This window comes from Wyeomyia smithii, chromosome 3 (genome assembly GCF_029784165.1).
Source record: "Wyeomyia smithii strain HCP4-BCI-WySm-NY-G18 chromosome 3, ASM2978416v1, whole genome shotgun sequence".
Lineage (NCBI taxonomy): Eukaryota > Metazoa > Arthropoda > Insecta > Diptera > Culicidae > Wyeomyia > Wyeomyia smithii.
The window spans coordinates 82,065,024-82,088,361 of NC_073696.1; the positions used below are offsets into that span (position 1 = coordinate 82,065,024).

Sequence of the window (23,338 nt, forward strand, 5' to 3'; positions counted from 1 at the left end):
GGCTTATTTTCGGTTCAGTTCAGTTCAGTTTTCGGCCATTCAGTTCATATCGTGTTTAGGTAAATAAAAGTGAAAGTTTAGAAAACCAAAGTAAACAACATAGTCCTTTAGTTAAGGTGAATTGCTGCTTGTCCAGGGTTCAGTTGTTAAAATCTCCGTGAGATATTTTGCAACTGATTCAAAACAAATAGTTGAAAAGGTTGTTTCCAAGACAACATAACCGCAAGGTTAACGTGGAATTACGACGTCGATGTATTTATAGCAATAGGTTTGGAAATACGCTCGATTGGGGCTAATCAATTTCAACTCTCTTTTTTCATTTATGACACGGGTTGATTCTAGTTCTCTTGTTATTCTCCGCTCCACAGACACTGCAAGCAATTAAACAAGACAAAACTATCATACACAAATGATACCGTCACACTCACAGCCAGCTATTAGCAATGGCTAAATGACGCGACGCGACAGTTGGTCCGTCTACTGTGGAATGCTGCGATCGAATGAGTCGCCTGCTCAGCCCTGCTGCGTTAAAATCAACTGCTGCTCCGCCGGCTGCGAGTCAAGCCAGTTTCCAGTAAGAGTCAACAGTCCTCTAGCTGCAGTAATCGGATATACGATGAAGACTAAATTGCTGCATGCTAGCTTTTATGCGTGACTACTGAGAGTAAAGCTTCCGGTAGTTGTGTCAACAAATCAACAAATCAGTTGTAAAGTTAGATCTTTGTGTACTCTAGCGTCGGTTGTTGTGGAGAAGAAGGCTAAAACAGCCAGAAGAGTAGCAGCTACATTAAAATGGTAACTTCTCAAAAACTGAAGCGTTGGCGTTAAAAAAAAACAAACAACGGTTAAACATTCAATTTGAGCGACCAAAACAATAATATTAAATACGTTTTTTTTTGAGAGAACATCAAAATAAGAATAAAAATTGTACTACTTCAAAACATTTTTGCTTCCAAAAGGTTACTTTTAGATTTATTTAGACAGACAACCACTCTCCCTGTATATTATAAGTGGTTTTTCATTCATATCAAGACTTATTAATTAATTATTAGGCCGTTCGGACTGGTTTCAGAGTTTTTTTTGCTTTTTTCTCTTGTAAAATTGAAAGCAGTTTTATAGAAGAACTTCCCTTGTAATTTTAACGTAAATTTTAGAAAGATCATTCTATCCTTTCAAAGCACAATTTAAGATAATTCTTCACTTCTGTTGTCTTTCACCAGCCTTTGTACAAGAATAGTTTTCGATCATTTTCCTGTTGGCCTTAAGGACCATTTTCAGCGATTTTAAGCATTTTAAGGCATATTTTTCAGCTATTTTATACACTTCGTGCATTAGACGATTTTCCTTCACTATCGCGTGCAGACATGGTTTTCAAATTTTGTGTGTGCGTTTGTACACATACAATGTCGCAAATTTGCAACGCTTTTTTTATCAATGTCGTATGTTACACCGTAAAGAAACAATCTCGGATACTTTTGCAGATTTTACACGCTTTATGGCTATTTTAGTCTCGGTTCAATGTCGCAGTTTGTACACCTGTGATGTTGTATATTTCATGTGGCATGAAATGGAAATGCATGAGCTTGCAGTAAAATGAATATTTACATCTTGTGATGTTGTAGTGCTGTTGTTGAATTGTCAGGTTCCAACAACGAAAAGTTTCAATTGTTTATTGGGAGCTCTTATAAAGACAATTCTTACTAATTCTTTTAAACTTATTTAAAGTATGTTTTTTCCCTGTTCGGTACATTTTACACTGTGACCAGAGATTTGATCTTTTGTGGCGGGCCCCTATTTGATGTAAGCCTCATCAGGGTGTCGTACCACTATTAGGTTGAATGGTTTCCACTTGCTGAATATAGGCATTGTCCCAATAAGGTATTATTGACGAGTAAAGTTCATTGCCTTATTGGGAGGAGTCATCCAGATATCTAATGGTTGTATTAAGTGTTTATCAAAGAATTGCTTCCTCTTTTGAAAGAGTGCTTCACACTCACATAATAAATGTTCCGAGGTTTCTTTAGCTAGGTTACAAAAACGACAGACATCATTTTGCAATTTACCTATCTGTTTAAAGTAATATTTACTTGGGCAGTGTCCCGTTACAAGGCCACTAAAGGTACATTTAAAGTATTTCAATAACAAAGCGAACTTCCAAAAAAGATATAAATGCAAACATCCTTCTGTTTTGGAGATCTACCGTTTCATATATTTACTAGTCTTTGAAATAAAACGTTTTTAGAAAACTGTAGCATTCAGAAGGTAACAATGTCAGCATATATTTGTATATCATCCAATCACACAACTTTGTACAAGGCACAACAAAGATAGCTTCTACAAAGACTTAGTTATTGCCAAAAAATGTAGAAAAATATCATGTTTTGTGCATCCCCAGATCACAGTTACGCAAAACTTGCACACGAAATCTGCGTAGGATGAATTATTACCATATTAACTCTACAAAATTTATTGGAAGGTTTTTTCCTTCCAGTATCTTCATTATCTGACATGCAGTTTAAAAATACATATTTTTTACATTTTTTGGCAATAACTCGCTCTGTGTAGAAAATATCTTTCCAGTGTCTTTCAATAAGTTGTATGTAAGGATGATATACAAATTTATAATGAATATTGTTGCCTGTGTCTAGCAGCAGAGTTCCATACTAGAACTTAATTCTTTGAGGTTTTTTATACACTAGAGTTTTTTTTAATGATAGTATGTCAATTAAACCAGTATATGGAGGATAACTAAAAGAAAAATCACGATTTTGAGCGCTTTTAATTTTAAATAGGAAAGTTTCGCTCTTTTTGTGTATTTTTCTCTTCATCAAAATGTAATTTTAGTTTATCATTACATTTAACAATTAGTGATGCGCATTGATAAATTCAAAGTAAGGCTGATACAAATATCATTTTCATTTTATGTCACTCTCCCCCCTTCAAAAATGTTGAAATTGGAAGGGGAAGAAAAAAAAGTTCAAACCGTTTTGCTAATATTAATGACTTTTCGACAGCGTATATGCTTAATTTAGCAACAAACAAGTACAGTGACAGTGAAAATGTCATCAAGAGGCAGGCCAAATGATTAATAATGATAATAATGAGGTATTTTTCAACACACTTTAGCATACAAGTTACAAACGTCGTAACTTGCACACAATTTTGTATGAAAGCTATTCCTTTTTTTCTTCTCAGTGCTATTTATTTTTTGCCCTCCCCTTAGCTAACTTTGATAACCGTGGACATAAAAACTTTTCAAAATTTGTATCAGCCTAATTGTGCAAAAAACAAATTTCCGCTCATGAAATATAGAAGTATAAAATGCTACCTGAATGAAAACTATTGACTGCCCGGACGAACACATACGATTCGCATAGATTTTTTAGGATTCCTCACATTGGATTCGTGAGCGTCCTTGAAAAGGATTCCTGAAAAAAGAATCCTCAGGAATGCCCTGTGTATGGCTCTAGGATTCTTGAATAAGAATCCTGAGTGGGAATCCTCCGGATCGTGTTTGCGATTCCTTTCACGATTCCGTCACCGAATTAAAGGTATCCTGGGGATTCTCTGCGTGTTAGTAAGGGTAACCAGATTTTTCCATTTGACCCATAACATTTGATTAAAGTGGTTTAAATGAAGTAAACAATAAAACAATTATTTTAATATTTTTGTCTTGTTCCGATGCATATATCGTACTCGATCGTAAAACTGACTGCAAACGGACGCCGATCACTTCGTTGTCATTATCGTTTGGAGCGGTCCTTGGAGATTGTATCCGCACGTAGATCATCATCCCCCGTAGCATTCAGCTCCTGCGTGTAGGCAGAGTGCGCCGTACTGCTACAACCATTACAAAAAGCAGGAAAAGATGTGTAGCTGCGTTACTGCAACCGGAGTAATCTCAAAAGTGCAGTGCAGCGTAAAGACGCAACTCTCGGTCACACGCAGCCGCTGCATTATAATGAGAAGCACACGCCTCGCCATATCGAGTGCCACAAATACTAGGGGTGTAAATGGCGATGATGGCGCTGTCGATGATGATGGCAGCGTTAAACAAATAATTGGCATTTCGGAAAGGCCAGTAATGTGCGGTGCTCACACTGTTAATGCATAGCAAACAGAGCGTTTCGGTCATGACATAATTTTTGCATTCACAGGTTTACAATCTGGCGTTGTTTTTCCGGTGTTATCTCGGCGATTTTGTTGCATTTTGAAATTGAAACTGAAACCGTAACACAGATTCTTATCGGCTGATTGCTCAATAGTGGAAATTCGTAAGCTGACGTGTGTTGCGTTGTGGGTTATTATTCAACGAACAATGTGTATCTGACTGGACCGTGTTCCAGCAGCGTGTGTTTCATAACGGTTACTTTTCGTCATAATTCTCCACCGAAAAAACGGTCCAAAGCACATTTCACATTGATAGACAAAATCTTTTTTTAGAGGATACGAAAAAATAAATTAAAGAGACTTAAAACCACGGTGTTAAAAAATGATAATTTTTTCAAACGACTTGTAATCATTATGCTGCTTAGGTAACGGCACTTCCCTACAGCTGCAGATAATTTGTCGCAAGCTGCGGATGCATTTAAGCGATTCGAACAGCTTGCATCTGGGGTCCGAAATAGAACTCACTCTATTTTTATCTAAATCCTCGCGTTTTTCGAGCCGCCCCAAAACCGAACGAGCAGAAGGGGCCGCCACATAGCTTGACGACGACGACGTTCCTATGGGTTCTGTTTTCCCGCTGTCGAAATCGGTAAAATTATCCTATCTCAACAGTGCATCCACGAGAATTGCCTCGAATGCTTCTTCTTGCGCGCGGTACTAATGATGGTTTATGTTGTCTTTTCTTTCTGTTGGACACCGTAATACTTGACGGTGTTCCAAAGATTCTAGTTTTTATTTATATCTGCTAGTCCCGCGGTTGCTGCAAGTGCGTCGTGCGTGGTCGGCGACTTGAAGCCGCAAAAAAATGCGTTTGCAGGTTTAAGTGTTGGGGTTTTCGTTTTCGTTTGTTTGGGTCGAATTCATTTACATTTAATTCTACAATTTCTTGACGTTTACCTCTCAACAAAATAAGACTGGCCGGAGGAACGTTTAGTTGAATTATAATTGGCGATCATATTGGCAAGAAGAACGAGGCTCGGTATAGTAGAGCAGTAAGTTTCAAACGAATGTTAGAAGAATATACACGAGAATCGATAACAATACAAGCATGTCACTTACTCTCAATAGTGATATTGTTAATGATGAAAGTGCGGAATACAGCATACACCCAGACGATATCATAATTGATTAAAGTTTCTGGTCACCGTGTAGTAGTCCAAGCAAAAAAGCATTGTTTAGTTCTTACAATTATTCCACATGGTTTATTGGCTGTTTACGATTAAAAGTTTAGGCGGATGAAGACGGTTTTAAGTTAGATGTTATATGAAAATTTCAAGTTAAATCTTATATATACAAAATGAAATGTTTTTCCACATGATCTGGTTAGTTTTCAGGGCATATGGGGAGATTTTGTTATATTAATGCTAACAAAAACAACATAATCGTTATGGGAATAATTTTGTTCTGTTCCGAAAGGAACACTTCTTGAAACAAAATCCTTAAAGAAGTTTAAGATTGAATAGTCTCGATTTGTGAAATTAATAGTTGCTAATTATAGTAGAAATTTATTATTACTATTAAGTACTCTCCACAATTTATTCAAAGTACTTAATAATTCAGCAACGAGACAAGCAGGAAAAATAATTTTGACCGAGTAACACAAACCTTTCCTCGCTCATGGTGAACATGCCACTTGAGCCAAATCGATGAGTAATTCGAAACTGGAGGCGACTGACCTGGAAAAGAAAGAAATGATTTACCGAAACCGCTCCCCCACTCTTTCTCTCTTCCTTACTCGCTACTATACCTAGTTGTAAAACACCGATACCGCTTTGGCTGACTGCCGCAAGAGCAGATCATTAGATGTTCATTTATATATGTTTTCATTTCTTTCTTTTATTTTCAGGGAGATTTTCCACTCACGATTCCGGGAGCTCTACTGCAACGCGGCGCTGCATCGTTTCGAACTGCTACAACAGTTCAGTCGCCGGTACTCCCCGGAGAAAGACGCAGCGCGAGTGGTTTTTTCCGAGTCAGACGAATAGCGAGTGATATTCCGAGAATGTTCAATTATAGCTGCTCTAGCGGTGTGACACGTAGTGAACGGCAACGGCAGCTACGACAGCGCCGACAGCATCAGCAATAGAAAGACATCGCCGCGGCAGTGCTCAAACTCCATCCGGTCTGGGAGGAAGACAATCCGGAATTCGAATCAGAGTTCACCCGCAGAAGGAATAAATTGATCGGAGCTCTTAGCTCGGGGACTGTTCGTTGTTGCGGTTGCCGAACTGCACCACTTTGAAGTAGGTGGAAAGGAAAATCCGTGGAGAACAAAGTTGGCGAGTTTTCAAAATTTGTGATTGCAGCAACGGGTGCACAACTGGTTTTCGGAAATTGGGATACGAGTGCATAAATTCATTGGTGGCCTGCGAGAGTGTTGAGTAACAACATTGCCGGTGGTGTGTTGAACGTGAGTTGAATTTTTCTTTTGCTAATAGTGCAATTTGCGTTTGTTTTGTGCGCCGCCCAGCACGTAACGATTGAAAAACAAGGTTATAAATTTTGGTGCAACTTCTAGCACACGGTTTAGGATTTGATTCAGAGCAGTCGTGATATCGGTACCTAAAAACGCGCAGTTGGAGTTGTTTTCCTTGAAAAAAAGTTGAGTATTATTAGGACAGTGGCGAAGCAGCAGTTGTCGCAGTAGTATCGGCTTCTATCCGGAGTCCTCCAGAGGAATATGGATAGAAGTGTAGACTCTATTGGTAGTTGTTCACTTGACGTAGATGCTGATTCGACTGATTTCTCAGGTGAGTTGGTGTTGATTTTTTTTATGTAAATTTAACTTGACATATCGAAAGCTGAAAAATAAATAAATTTTGAAACACGTTTGGTTGATAACTAAATACCAAACACTAATAGCTCGGCATACCTTTCGAGTGGCAGAAGAGTATGGGTTTGCATTCCATGACATTATGTGTCATTTCTATTATGAAAAAAATATGTAGAATAACCACTCTTCGAAATTTCATCGTTGGTATAGAATACTTCCCCACATTAGTTCCTAAACCTTGTTCCTGATTTTAGCTAAAAACTCGTGGGAGTGGACAAATTTCCGTTGAGTCGGTCTGCTCATTTCGATTATTAATCAAGTTGCCATATAAAGTGTGTCTACCTCCGAGAAAGGTGTGTGATCCAAATTTTCACCTTGACCGAACCTTGAAATTTCACGATCTCGTTCAAATGTTTTTTTTTTTGCGTTTTTCGACTGTAGTTTTGCACCTTCCAAGGACCACCCCCCAACTATGTCTTTAAGCTTATGAACCGGTTACTGCTTGTAGTTTTGTTTCCAGCTATGTGGAGGTGCGAGTTTCGAGGAACGGTGTTAATTGGAAAATTTTTCACCTTCTGATGATGACATAATCTTCCAAAATATATATGCTTATTTATGGCAGATTTTTGGCTCGTAGATGGCAATGATGTACGAATCGTAGACCCGAGTCACTTTTACTGCATGGATCTCAAAAATGCTGTTGAATAGCACTGTTAAGTTATATGGTGTTGATTTCAGCCGTGAATGCCAGTGCGTGCTATACCTTAATTTTTTTTTTTTTGATAAATATTTATAAAACGATAGCGTTGATTTCCTGTTTATGGCTTGTCTGTTCGTGGTATTTAAAAGGTACAGACATACGCTTGGCATTTTTCAATACATTCCATTGATTGTAAAATTGGATAAGCCTATGTTTTATGTCCGTTTTCCCTGTATTATTTGGGTATTATTTTACACTTATGGCTCAATCATTTCGATGTTTACTTCCGTAACCTAAACAGTTATCAAATTTTTACTCAGCTCTTCAAAACATAAAATAGGAATATCAGTTTAATAAACTTTCAGCCTTTTTTTTCTGGTTGGCTAAAAAAAGGCTCTCAAGTTCACTGAAACTCACACTCCGGTGAAGTTTTGTGTATTTTCTCAATTAGCGGCAGTGCATTTCTGTTTGAATGCGTTTCCTATGCACACTGCAGTTCATAGTTGTTACATGACCGATCATTTCGATCAGTTGCGTGCTGCACTCCGCTCTAATATGCATATCGTATTGCGTCATGTTTGAGTGGAAAAGGAGCCAGTTTCAGTAGAATAACCAAAGTCGGATTGATTTACACACAGGTTGTGTTTTTTGCTGCTGCTGTTGCTGTTGTTATTGCTTTTACTGGTTAGTTCGAATTTGTAGCTAACGCTGTTCTTGTTTTGTTTGTTTATACGCTTGGTCGCGACTGGACGTTACACCGCTGCCAGGTTAATGTGCGTGCTTTGTATACATGTAACTCGAACTGCTACAGCATTCACTACTATTACTACAGCAAAATAGCGTCATTGCCGGCGACTGTAGAGTGGTGCTGTGAACCGATTTGATCGCGTCGCCTAATACAGTGCATGATAATATTTGTTTACTTGTTCATTTTAATCATATTCTTCGTATGTAGGATGAACATTTTTTTAAAAGGCAATGTTAAAAGCGATTAAGCGACTTGCATTTATTTTATTTTGAAAAGAATATACGGTTTCGTCATGGAGACCAATGGATGATGGAATTTTTACTTTTTTTTGCTTTGCGGTAAGAATTAAACCATTGTTAAATACCTTTTCAATCTTCTATTCGATTTCACTCATTTTCTCTAAAAAATGGATATTATGAATATGTTAGGATCACAATAAATCTGTTGCAGTGCAAGATGAGGAAATTTTTACTGTACTGTCAAAAAAGATGGTTAAACTTAAAAAAAAACTGATTTATTTCTTAAGAAGATATATTCATTATGAACTAACGAAAAATAATGAACAATTGAGAAAGGTCCGTCACCGGCCTTCCGGCGAAGCTTTTTTATTATGCCGGAACAAGAACGTTGTATGTTCTTCAAGTTCAAATGCATCTCTTGCTACTACCAATCAACCGATTGCGATTCGTTGATCTCCAGTTATTTTTGTACCAAACGAACCTAAAATCCCAAAGAAATCTTCGATTGGGTGACACTAAGGTAAATTCGTTGGGTTGCTTATTTGGGGTACAAATGGAGTCGAGTGGTTGTTCAGAAAGGTTTGACGTAATGTGATTATATTTTATCTGGCCAAAACACATACTTTTCATCAATATGGTGCTATGGAAGAAATAGAACCATAGTGTTGTTCAAACATTCGTTCTGGTATCAGGTATGGTATTTTACGCGATTTTTCGGGACTCGTAAGTAATCTACGTAGAAAATTGTACTCTACGTTTTCTACGGTAGAAAACCTCTTGCAAGTAGAAAACTCTTAAACACTCGAAAATTCACAGTATGAGTCATAAAATGCCATTCGCTGCGCTGATTAGGTGTATTTAAGTACGGGAGAATTGATATAACAAAAAAAAAAAAAAAAAGAAACACGAAGAAGCAAGAAAGTGTTTTTCCGGACTATTTTGTGATTATGGCGAAACAAGCAATGATAAAGAAACTCAAAAAAGCAAACAAAGTTCTCACTCAATAATTTCAATCGTAATTCACGGTTCAAAAACAGATTTGTCGTCATTCAAAAATGCTAATGAAAGCAAAATCGCATAATATACGTCACATACAAAATCAGTGCAACAGTGAAGGCGCATCTTAGGCCTGATTTCTACACTGCCGTGAGATGACATTGTGACGTAGATCCAAGTGATCAGTTTTTCAGTACGGCCCAAAAACGAAAGAATTCTTCGTCACTTTTGTATGGAAATGTGTGCCAACGTCACTTTGTTTTTTTGATTTTATGCAACGTACGAATAAGTAACAACGAAAAGGAAGATACCAAAAGATAGGTCTTCGAATAATGAACAAATTGGCATGAAAAACTCATATTCGAAAAAGTGGCACTTACGTCACTTTGTCATCTCACGGCAGTACAGAGCTATGCTATCGCTGTCCAATCCCATATATTTAGAGCGTACCCAACATCTCAATGGTTCATGGTTCCCCTGGCATATATAAAAAAAAGCCCACCAAAAATTCCATGCAACTTTAAACGGTTGCAGGAAGAATTCTTCACACCCTCGGGAAATATAACTCTAAAATGAGTAAAATTTAACGCATCTTCGTAAAAAGTGGAACAACTCATGAACTTAGTAACTTCGTTAATACGCATAATTGAGAAACAAGGCGTTTTAAAGCTGAGTGATTGTTACTCACTTTTTGGGTGTAGTATTACCCAGTTTTGAGTTAAGTAATTACTCATTTTTCGAGTTCTGAATTGCTACTCGATTTTATTTACAAATTTAAACGAAGTTTCGAAGATAAAACTAAACATACCTGAGTTTGTTGTTTGTACTGGCTAGAAAGCCCTAGAATATTTTGCAAACGGGAGGTATTTCTAATCCGAAAACTTATAAAACTCATCAAAAACAAATTCAATCGATGGAGATTAAAAACAACGATTTCAAATGTCAAATTCGTTCTCAGTTCACACAAATAATCATCACAATTAAAAATAAATAACATTTTTTTAAACTTAAATTTCGTTTATTCTTCATGTAATTCATCACAAAAATCTCTGCAGGTTTTCGTCCAATACTCGTAGAAAACTCGTTTTTGGTTAGGTATCCTACCAGAGGAATTCTACGCAGAAAACTCGTCGAAAACTACATGAGGTTTTCTACATGACATCCCTGACTGGTATACATTTTGATTGATAGCCAAACCACTAGGCTTAAACCATGACTCATACAAAAAGAAAAAAGCCCTTTTATGTCTTCTACTCTGGTCGGTCTTTCACTACCTTCCTGGCGGATTATAGTTGAGGTTTGAAGGAAGTCATATACAATAGAAATCGAAAAATTTTCGCCTTCAAATTTCTTATCGTGAACTTTTTGCCAAAATTGTTGTGCAGCAAACTGTACAATGATTTTGTTTTGCTTCTTGTTTCGACGTCATTTTGAACAGAACTGGGCATACATAAACAAAACAAAAAATAATGGCATAAAGAGGAGACAGAGAGCTTTTAAATACATACTCTCATTTCTCATTGAGCGTGTTTGTTGTGGAGTAAGAAAGCCTTTACAAAATTCCAAATTTTTAGTTGTCACCCGTTAATATGTTATCAAACTATTTCAGTGGCAATTATATTTTGAACGGTCGAGCGGTAATAAAGTTGTTCTATTTATATGAAGTATCGTGTATAGTGAGAGACTAGATTATGTATTACCGTAACGGGTAATTTCGCGCAACACATTTTTCCGCGCACTCATGTTAAAAAACTGTTAAAAAAAGTAAATTTTACTAAAACATACTTAATTTCCATAGCAGGCTATGCTATGCACCTGGTAAAGCACACAAATTAGTTGTGTTTTAGTGAAATTCTCTGTGGAAAAATAGTTTTTCAAGATGAAGGCGCGGAAAAATGTGCTGCGCGGAATTACCCGCAGTCACAGTATTACCCAAGAAAATTATTTCGAAAGTGCTTTATTCTTCGAGGATGCGTTTAGTTATTTTGTAGTGCTTCATACAGTTTCATAATTTCATGATTTCATGATTTTATGACATCAATTCTGTTAGGTATGCTTCGAGGTAATTTTTTACGTGACGATGGGTCTTAGAATGTTTTTTAGCTCGCTTTCTTGGGAAACCCTGTAACCGTTAGAACAACCATAGATTTTGAATACATTAGCAGAAAAAAACAAAAACCTACAAGGGCAACATTACACAACTACACCAAAACTAGGGACGTTGCAATACCTCCGATACTAACTTAGAATCGATTCTTTTTCTTCCGAACACGGCAAAAAACGTGCTGTTTCTCTCCTACTCTCGTACCTGTCTGTAGAAATGCATTTGAGATTTCAAATGCTTAAAAATTTATTATATACAATTGACCGGATTTCGGTCATCTCGACGTATAGAGGACTGGTTATGACATCATATCATTTTTTAAAACCTTTTTTTATAGTAAAGTGGTTAAAGTGCGTTGCATGCGTGTTTTCGTCTGAACAATCTTAAAGAAGTATAGCAACTTTTTTATATTATCCGACGTTTCGTCACTCATCAGTGACATTTTAAGGAGAAACTGTGAGAACTATTACCGGTTAGCGGCTTGAAAAATATTAAATTGGTTAACAAAATCTGTGACTCAGACATGTTCGTTCCTTGTCCAGATAACTTTTCAACCGTTATAGTAAATTTTGGTGCCTCTAGCCACAGGAATGCATTAGAGCTCAAACTGAAATAAAAAAAAAGCATTTTATCCGTTTCTGCGAAATTTGGTACTTAGCTAGCTCAAAGTCTTCAGAGGCTTAAATGAAGTATTCCAGTGAGCAAACTCAGAAACGGCGAACTCTGTGGCCTGTGGCAAAAGTCACTGGAACGGTTAAAAAGCTATAATCTTTAATATTTTTCCAGTTTAAGCTGTAGGAAAAAAACCAAGACAAGATTACCAACTCATCACAGGAAAAACTAGGGAAACACATTTTTACAATTCGTATTTACTTACTTACTTACTTAGATGGCCGTACGTCCTAAGACATGGCCTGCATAACGTGGTTCCGCCAATTCACTCGGTCCATGGCTGCCTGCCTCCAGTTCCGCGGGCACCCGGTACTTTGCAGATCGTGCTCCATCTGGTCCACCCATCTCGCTCGTTGCGCTCCTCGCCTTCTCGTTCCCGCCGGATTTGAAGCGAACACCAATTTTGCAGGGTAGCTATCCGGCATTCTAGCTACATGCCCTGCCCAGCGTATCCTTCCAGCTTTAGCCACTTTCTGAATACTGGGTTCACCGTAGAGGCACGCAAGCTCGTGGTTCATCCTACGCCTCCACACTCCGTTCTCCTGCACACCGCCAAAGATGGTTCTTAGCACCCGACGTTCAGAAACTCCGAGTGCTCGCAAGTCCTCCTCGAGCATTGTCCACGTCTCATGCCCGTAGAGAACGACCGGTCTTATTAGCGTTTTGTACAGGATATGGTGCAAAGACTCAGATTATGCGACCGTAGTTTTTTATGGAGCCCATAGTAGGCACGACTTCCACTGATAATACGTCTCCTTATCTCCCGGCTGGTATCGTTATTCTCAGTTACCAGAGAGCCGAGGTACACAAACTCGTCGACAACCTCGAACTCATCCCCGTCGATTGTTACCGTATTGCCTAGGCGTGCCCTGTCGTGCTCGGACCCACCTGCAAGCATATACTTAGTTTTTGACGTATTAATCTTCAGTCCGATCCTATCTGCTTCACGTTTCAGTCGGGTATACTGGTCTGCCACCATCTCAAATTTTCTGCCGACAATATCCACGTCATCCGCAAAGCAAATAAACTGACCTGATCTGTTGAAAATCGTGCCCCGCATGTCAAACCCCGCTCGTCTCATAACACCCTCTAGCGCGACGTTAAACAATAAGCAGGAGAGACCATCACCTTGTCTGAGCCCCCTGTGAGACTCGAATGGGTCCGACGTTCCACCCGAAATTCTCACACAACACTTCACATCCTCCATCGTAGCCTTAGTCAGTCTTGTCAGCTTCCCCGGGAAGCCGTTTTCGTCTAGAATTTTCCATAGCTCTTGTCGGTTTATTGAATCGTATGCGGCTTTAAAATCGACGAAAAGATGGTGTGTAGGGACTCTAAACTCACGGCACTTTTGGAGGATCTGCCGCAGTGTAAAGATTTGGTCAGTCGTAGACCGTCCTTCCATGAAGCCGGCCTGATAGCTTCCTACAAACCTGCTGGCTAATGGTGACAGGCGTTGGAAGATGACCTGGGAAAACACTTTGTAGGCGGCATTCAGGACTGTGATCGCTCGATAGTTCTCGCAGTCTAGTTTGTCGCCCTTTTTGTATATGGGGCAGATAACCCCTTCTTTCCACTCCTCCGGTAGCTGTTCTGTTTCCCAGATCTCGACGATCAGCCGATGCAGCGAGCTAGCCAGTTTGTCGGGGCCCATCTTAATAAGCTCAGCTCCGATGCCGTCTTTTCCGGCCGCTTTGTTGTTCTTGAGCTGCCGGATCGCATCCTTAACTTCGCTTATTGTTGGGGGTGGCACATCTTCGTCGTTCGTTGCACCGACCACGTCTTCTCCGCTCCTGTTGTGATCTCCTGCTTGCACGCCATTCAGGTGTTCATCGTAGTGCTGCTTCCACCTTTCGATCACCTCACGATCATCCGTCAAAATGCCTCCATTCTTATCCCTACACATTTCGGCTCGTGGGACAAAGCCTCTGCGGGATCCGTTGAGTTTTTGGTAGAACTTTCGTGTTTCGTGTGTGCGGTGCAGCTGCTCGAGTTCTTCACATTCCTCCTCTTCCTGGCGACGCTTTTTTTCCTTGAAGAGTTGGACTTGCTGTCTCCGTTTCAGTCTATATCGCTCCACATTCTGACGGGTGGCTCAACGCAGCATTGTTGCCCGCGCTGCGTTCTTCTCGTTCAAAATCTGCCGACATTCTTCGTCAAACCACTCGTTACGTCGATTCGGTTGCACGTGTCCCAGGACTTCCTCCGCAGCACTGCTGATAGCTGTTTTCACGGCATTCCAGCGATCCCCTAGAGGGGCTTCTTCAGGCTCTCCCTCTTCTGGCAGTGCAGCTTCGAGCGATGACGCGTACTGTGTTGCGATGTCGTGTTGCTTCAGTCGCGCGAGATTATACCGTGGCGGGCGACGGTACCGTATGTTATTCACAACGGATAGTTTTTGGCGTATCTTAACCATCACTAGGTAGTGATCCGAATCGATGTTAGCGCCTCGATGTGATCTGACATCGATAATGTCCGAGAAGTGGCGACCATCTATCAAAACGTGGTCGATTTGTGTTTCTGTTCTATTCGGTGATCTCCAGGTGAGTCTATGGTGGAGGCTATGCTGAAAGAAGGTGCTACGTATGGCCATGTTCTTGGAGGTCGATTAGTCTGAGGCCATTATCATTCGTCAGCTGGTGTGCACTGAATCGTCCAATCACCGGTCTGTACTCCTCCTCCTGGCCAACCTGAGCGTTGTAATCACCGATGATGATCTTGACATCATGTTTTGGGCAGCGGTCATATTCACTCTCCAACTGCGCGTAGAATTCGTCCTTGTCGTCATCGGTACTTCCGAGGTGTGGGCTATGCACGTTGATAATACTAATGTTGAAGAAACGGCCTTTGATCCTCAACCTGCACATTCTAGGACTGATTGGCCACCACCCGATCACCCGCCTCTGCATCTCTCCCATCACTATAAAAGCTGTTCCCAGCTCTGGTAGATGGTGTGACCATCCCTGTACGTACGCACCATCGTCCCCTTCCAGCATACCTCCTGCAGCGCTACGATGTTGAACTTGCGGGTCTTCAATTCCTCGGAAAGCACGCGGGTACTTCCTAGGAAGTTGAGAGATCGGCAGTTCCATGTTCCGAGAATCCAATCATTAGTCCGTTTTCGTTGCCTAGGTCCTAGCCGATTGTTCCGGTCCGTACTTAACGTTATTGCGTTCGTTGCTGTTGTTTTTTAATGGTGCGGGCTTGCAAGGCCAGCGACCAACCCCACTATGTCGCAGGAGGGCCATCGTAGTGCCATTGTTTAGAGTCCCGGGCACTACCAGGACTTGAGAGGGACACTGCGTGCTTCTGTTGTTGTCGATCCCAGGAAACTCCCTTCCGAGGAAGGAAGCCCCGCACCCTGTCAGCATGCGACCAGCAGTCCCACCAGGGTTGGTTACCCGATCTTCCACTGGTTACTCGCATCAGTTGGTACCACGAGAAGGTAGGGGTACGGTAGCTGGAAGGCTGAGGTTCACTAGTGGGAACTGTTACGCGCCTTTGGTCCAATCATTAACCAACCAAAATTCGTAACCAAACAATTCGTGTTTTATTTTACGTGATATATTATGCGACGCGACTGTAATTGTGAGATACGTGTTATGATAATAGCTCTACAGATCAGAAGAGATTCGATGTTTTTGAAGAGCATTTTTTTTGCTGTGAGGACTCATCACTGCGACCAGAGCTTAGATCCATTGTGATATTGCCCAGGTGTTTTCTGTACTCCGCACTTCATATTATTGGCAGAATCACTATTGAAGTGAGTAATACGCTTGTTATTCAATATCGGTGCTTGAATGTAAGTGTTTTACCTTTCCGTTTCAAGCTTACTGCTCTACTATACCGAGCCTCTATCCATCCTAACAATATCGCCTAATTACAATTTCCTGTAGAGAACATCCATACGTTACTCACACCAGTTTTATTATAACACAAGGACTTATTTTTGTTAGAAGGAGAGTCAACAGGAGTACTGTAGAATTTAGATTGTAGGAAAGGTACGTGGTGGGGAGCCTGAGATTAAACCCAAGCTAAAGTCCTTTTGACAACCAAATGGCCTGATTCTACTAAGATTCGAACCCACGACCACCTGCTTACCAAAGCGGACTGTGTAACCTTGCGGCTACGGAGAGCAGAATCGGCGAAACATTTACAGAAGCTAAATAGCTATTTAGTTCTAGTTCATTAGGTGAAAAAGAGAAGTTCAAATAAATTAAACAATACTATTATCCATATCGCGGGCAACAAACATGCAAAAACAGCAATGTGAGTATTAGTTCAAATGAGCCTGATATCGAACAACGATACTTCGCAGTATCGATACTTTTTTCGCGATAATATCGGAGTATCAGCATTTGCTTTTGATACCAGTATCGATTTCAAATATCGATACCTAATGATATCCCAACGTCCCTAACCAAAACACGCAGTTATTTGCTTTGAAGCAAAAACTGAGCTTGAAATTAATTTATGTCCGAAGAATTTCTTGATTTACGTTAAAACTAAACTACAATCAAACAATTTCCCATCAATAGCGCAACTTAACGAACATGTTCGCTATGTCTCGGTCAAAAATGCAATCTTTTTTGTAAACGTTATCAAAGGAACCACATTTTTGAAAGAAGATTGCAACTGCGATTTTTTTTGCACCTTATCCAGAATAACCGAGGAATATTAGTGTCAAGCATCTTAAGGTACTTAAGGTTCTAAACTGCAAATATGGAATTGAGCTTGGTCTCCCCAAGTGGCATATGCAACTAACAGGCAAAAGAAATTAAACTTAGTGGAAAGAAATGAAATCCAATTCTAGTCTCATTTGGGACCACTTCTTTGTAGTACGTAAACGACATTTTTTTCATTCTCAAACAAATCTGAAAGTATTAACATATGCCGACGACATGAAGCTGTATTTGGAAATAAACACCATCAATTAATTTCTGAATGAAATCCATAAGTTCTTCTATCATACATAAGGAAAATTGCATGTTAGGGTTTATCAAACGCTACCATTTTCAAGTCTCATACACCATCAAAACTTTATATATTGCCTATGCGAGATCTATACTGGAATATTGCATCATTTCGTGGTCTGCTTGTCCAGGTATACATTAAGAAAGAATATAATCAGTACAAAAGCAATTTCAATGATATGTTCTTCGTAAGCTAGGCTGTGGCCTCACGTCGCTTTGCATCATATGGAGCTCACTGCATGTTGATTGGCATCCAAACATTAAATGCACGGCGAGAGTATGAAATAGCTACATTTGTAAACGATATTGTTTCAAAGTGAGTTGACTCAACTTTTCTTTGACTTTACTTTTCAAATTAAACTTTTTTACACCAACTGGACGACTTCGCAATGAAAACAAATGATGAAAACAAATAAAAAAATAATTGAAAACCCACAGCATAAGGAACAAAACTGAAAAAATTTCCCTGGGGAAGACACCAACACCGAAACGTCGGACAAAATAATATAATTTGTACCAAAATTGAAAGATCGTTCAACTGAAATATTCCGATATTTAAAAAAGTGGAGAAATGGAGGTGCGCTTTCTTTTTTTTTTATCTAATTCCACATGGTGATGCTGTTCACTTTGATCACATTTCAACAGTTATACTTGAAGTTGCGATCGATAAAAAATTCACGAATAGGTAGAAAACAGGACGGACGTTCTTTCATATACAGTACGGTTTAAGCCTAATATGCTAATTAGAGTAAAATCTTAAAAGTAATCTATCGATGTAAAAAGCCGTCCACATGTCATGGGGACAACTTGGGGCAAGGTTTATATATTAGAAATTGTACAGATATTCTGGTTTTAGAATCATTGTCAGGTGTATTTTAAAAACATTTGGAATCATTTTATACGTGATCTCTTCGTTTTTTGTTGTAACACTTTGAGGCATTTTCAATTGAGCTGTGAAACGCTATACTTGGAATTAGCTTCATTCATGTAGAGCCACTGCAAGTCAATTTGGAATGAATTTTTGCTTTGTCCTTTCAGGCTTAATTTCAATCATTTTATTTTTGGTTACTTCATCGAGTTAGAAATACTTAATTAATTTGAACCAAATTGAGGATCATTTTCTTAATTTTTTCTGGAATTCAGGAGCGGTTGACATACATTTTTAGTTGATTTGGAATACCTTCATTCGTTTTTTCAGGGAAAATTTTTATATATTCTTGGAACGAATTTTTATCTTCCTCTGTTTCTTTTGTAGCTAAGAAGACTTTGTCTATGTTTTGATCATATTTTATTTTGAATTTTTTCCGGCTAATTGAAATGTTTTAAACCATGGATGGATTTTTCTAGCATCCAGAGACGAATCGCAACCATTTTTAACTAAATTCAGAATTCACTCATTTCAAGCCTTTCGAAGTATTTTCAGATGTTTCAAGCTATATCTAAAAGAGTTTTTATGCATTTTACATTGAGTTTGATATGATTTTTTGCTTGAGTTGGTTTTTTTCTGTTTTATTGGTGCTGTTCTAAGTTATTAAATATTAATTTGATATAATTTTTTTAATATTTTTTTTTTGGTTTAAAAGTTTCTCTGCTGCTTCGGATGATTTTTCCAATTTGTAACTAATTTCTGTTATTATTATTGTTATATTTATTGCTCTGTTATTTTTTTTCGTTTTTGGGCTCAACTGTTTTTCAACAGAAATTTTCATTTTTTTGGAATTAAATTAGAACTTTCTATTTGTTTATACAGGCAAACTTCGATATAAGGTACATTTCGATTTTTAAGTTGTACTTTATATCGAATTGTACCTTATATCGAATCATGAAACATTTTCAACAATAGGGCTTCAAATACTTCATTTCATTGTCATTTGTGTACGTATAGTTTATTTTGGAAATAGAATCCAACTATAAGTGTTAATCAACATGTTTTAAGTACGATTTGAAACACATAGTTTTTTTACTTTTTAGGAGACCTTCAGCGGCGTGTGATAGTTTATTTCCAAAAAGTATGTCATCTAGAAAAAAAAATCAAGCCGTAACGGTTATTATCATTCATTTTTTTCAACATTTATTTACATTCATACAAACTTTTTATTGAAACTGCTTCTTTTTTTTCTACTTCTCGTTATTATTTAATTTTTGGTTCGCTGTATAAGAACCATGAATATCTTACTTACGGCTTACGGGTTGAAAACTTTTTCAATAATTTCCTCGTCCTTCGGGATTTCGGAATCTGCATTTTCTTCATTGTATTTAAAATTGACCGTTTGAACTTACTTTTCTTTACACATAAGGATGGCCTAAAGTTGCACATTACACACTGGTTTAAAACGTGAAAAACGTAATCTTCAACTCTTTGAGTGTGAAAATGCTATTTAAATGCCATAGTGTATCCGACAAAGTTTTTGTTTATCTTATGGGGAAACTTTTGATGCAAATAGATTTTTGATTAATCTGCCTAAAAGTGCAATTAATTTAATTTTTTTAATAACTTATCAAATCAAAGTTAAGTTCTTAGCAAAGTTCTAGGTAATATTATGCAGAAAAATTTTGTTGAAGACGCTTTGATTCTATCTCTTGAATATTGATCACATACAGGTAGTTTTATACACACATTCCTTAAATGTTTGAAAATTTAAAAATCCCAATAATTTTTTTTCGGTGTGATTTCAGAGGCCTACTATATTCTGAACATTTTTACATATTTGAGAAATACATCATTCTGCCGAACATACCTTTAGGTGAAATCTCATTGAATCCAAAAATGGCCGACTTCGAGTAACCACTTCGAATTTTCAAAAGCACAAGACTCGGAAATACTCACTGCGTTTGCTTCACCACAGCAAACATAAAATAGCATTTTTACAGAGAACGCATTAACTACTCGAAGTCGGCCATTTGTGGATTCAATGAGGTTTCACCTTAAGTATATTTCCAACTTTTCATAGGTTTTATGATGTTTTTGATAAAAATATGCACAATCTTTAAACATTTTTAGCAATTCGAGTTCTAATAATATTTTGTCTTTTAAAATTTCAAACAAATTCTCCAGGGATCAAACTTTAAGTTAATTTTTTTATCAGCTTCTCCGTTCCCATCCATGTTAAACCACGCTATATCATGTTTTTTTCAGCAGCATTAAACTTTTCGGACGGGTCTTTAAACTTCCACTATGTGTGGAGTATTTTATGGACACTCCCTAAATGATCAATAATAACCAGAGACATTGATAAGATAACCAATATATTGTTTATAGAAGTTTCCATACCAATTTCGGAGTTATTTGTAACATAATAAAAATATGTATCTTATATCGAGGTAAAATGTACCTTATATCGAGTGACGCTATATCGAAGGTACTTTATAACGAGGGTACCTTATATCGAAGTTCGCCTGTAATAGGTTCGAAACATTTCGAGGAAATTTTGTAACTACTTTTCATTTCAATTTTTTCTTACCTTCGACACGTTTTAAGATTTTAATTTTTTTTCCCTGAACATGTTTTTAGTCACTTATTTATATTCAAGATTTTTTTTTCATTCGACTTTTTTTGGATTTTAGGGATGTTTTTCAACTGTTGTATGCTTTCTTTCTACCTTCAAGACAGTTTAGTTTTTTGAGGGTGATTTTTCATTTTCGTTTTTCGTTCAACTTCAAAACCAATTACAACAAAATTTGGAATCAATATCTGCTTTACCATTTTCTGATCTTTCGGTGTGTTTTCTGTCCAGGTGCAATGTAGAGGCCTCTTAATCCAATCCTGGCGGAGAGAAATGAGTTTTTACCTCGAAAAATAAACTTCAAACTCAAATCAACAATTGACACAAACTGTATTGCATATTCAAGATCGATCTGTTTTCTAACCATACTGAATAGTTTCAACGTGCAACATTTTAAGTATAATTGTTAAATTTAAAACAAAGTTTGAATGCCAGGTGATGCCATATCATCACCCGCTAAATTAGCTAAATTAGCAACAGTCATCAGTTCTCTTTTAAACTTCCCATTACGAAAAGTATTTCAATAATAATTGAAGTTAAAATTCATTACTGATTATATGAAATATATCTGTTATCATGAAATGCTCAATTCTATAAGGTTAAAAGTTGTTTGACCTTTTCGCTATATAGTATCGAACTGTCCAGCGATTGGACATACACAGTAGAACGAAATACTTTACACATTGTCATTTGCCTTTATGAATGAAATTATCACGCAGCCTATAGGGTAGCAATCTAAAACAAATTAAGACGGCCTCTTCCGTGTGAGAAAATGCGTTTTTAATAATCTTTATTCGACTACTTGCAGTTTCTTAGCGTTTGACATGCTCAAATCTAGTGTAGTCAATCTAGTTTTAAGCTATTCAAATTGCGAAAAAATAGCATCTTTTATTTTTTTTGTATGTTAAAGAAAAAGAACTTCCGAAAAACCCTTAAATGGCGCTTCTACCCCACCAACACAACTGGAGCCTCAGTGAATCCATTCAACCGCTCTGTCGGCCGACTTAATGCTGTGAGTGAGTGTACAAGAATGTGTATGAGACCGTTTCGTATCATTGCGTAGGCAGTCTCATTCAGACCTTCGGTCAGTTTATGACTTCTTTCAGTCCAGTGCGCGTTTCTTGGCGAACGGTAGATTAGTAACGGCCCTGTTGTAAGCCAGGAAATAGGTTGTTTTGTTGCGTATCGTTCAGTCATTCGAGAGCATGCGATTCGATAAGCTAAACGCCGCAACCAGGTGTACGCTCCTAGGGTGATTGATCGTTCCCGATCCCGTTCCCGCTGCTGTGCTAGTTGAAATGGCTAACGACGGAAACTTACCAGTATGAGATAGGACTATGGATTTTGATCGACGATTGCCGTGTTTTTCGTGGATGAAGTGGTTAGGCAATCAAGTGAAAATAGCAGGCGTATTCAAGTGTGTGAATGTGTGCTGATGAGATTGGAATTCCTCACCACAGAATTCGCAAACGAAGAAGGTATGCACTGCCGTGAGGAGAAGAAGGTGAAGAAGGTAACACGCGTACCCATGTGAGTGAATGCCTCTCTCGTTGAGAGCGTTATTGATTCAAGTGATGATTTTCGCACGCCTAGACTATGTGGTACGGCAGATGAAGGCCATGACTAGTATGGGGAAATCGATGGATGTCGACCCCCTGGGAGGAGGATGCTGGAGTTGCTGTCGACCGTGTTGATAAAGCAGCTAGCTAAGCAGCTAGTAATTCAATTGCTTGCAAGTGACGTTGAAAGTTGTAAAAACTGACATGTTCTCCGGTGGTTGTTTGATAATTTATGTTTAATTTTATGAGTCATTTATTTTTGTTGTCCAGTGTTACTCATTGTTTGGGCGTGTATGGAATGATGAATCCCCAGACAGACTGCGCTGCGGTGACATATCGTTGAAGGTTTGGTTATGTTTTGTGTCTGTTTCCGTTTCTTTTTTTTCGAAGTTAAGGATTGTTCCGATTCGTCCCAAGCTTCGGACGATCTCTTTGTGCCTGTTTGGAATGCAGATTTAGTAAATAAAGCGCTGGTTTTGAAATTGTCAATCTATTTATTTATTTATTTATTTTTTCATTACTACTGCCAACAGACATAAAATGACTTGTCCTAATGGCTACTAATATAAAAGTCGACGGGACAGTAACGAAAATTTCGAGCGTGTAACACTAAATGATAAACGATAGTTGAAGGCTTATGGTACTGTTGAAATCGCGTTGTATACCTATGATGGCACTATTAGAGCTGTAGTTGGTTCGACGGAAGGGCAATTGCAACATTCAGGTTGATTTGACGAAGAATGTCAGGGCAGTAAACGCGCTGTTTTTCGGGGTAGTTGGAGAGTGTAGATCTGAAGAAACTGACAACGATCCCCGTACCTAGTATTACGCATAGGTAGCCGCCAGGAGAGCGTTCTAAGGGCATAACGTACAAACCGCCACTGGATCTTTTCGATTCGAT

The 23,338-nt window shown here is 38.4% G+C and overlaps 1 protein-coding gene across 2 annotated transcripts in view; it reads left to right on the top strand.

Annotated features, from left to right (window-relative positions):
* The window catches only part of LOC129731924 (uncharacterized), a 73,613-nt gene that overhangs the window by 37,446 nt on the left and 12,829 nt on the right, over positions 1-23,338 (top strand). Inside the window, exon 2 of one of the 2 annotated variants that reach the window (XM_055692312.1) lies at positions 6,017-6,920. In XM_055692312.1, coding sequence (XP_055548287.1) covers positions 6,851-6,920 — 70 coding nt within the window. In that variant the 5' untranslated portion in view covers positions 6,017-6,850. Of the gene's footprint in view, positions 1-6,016; positions 6,921-21,974; positions 22,357-23,338 lie in introns of those variants that run through there. The other variant, XM_055692313.1, reaches the window with a different exon arrangement.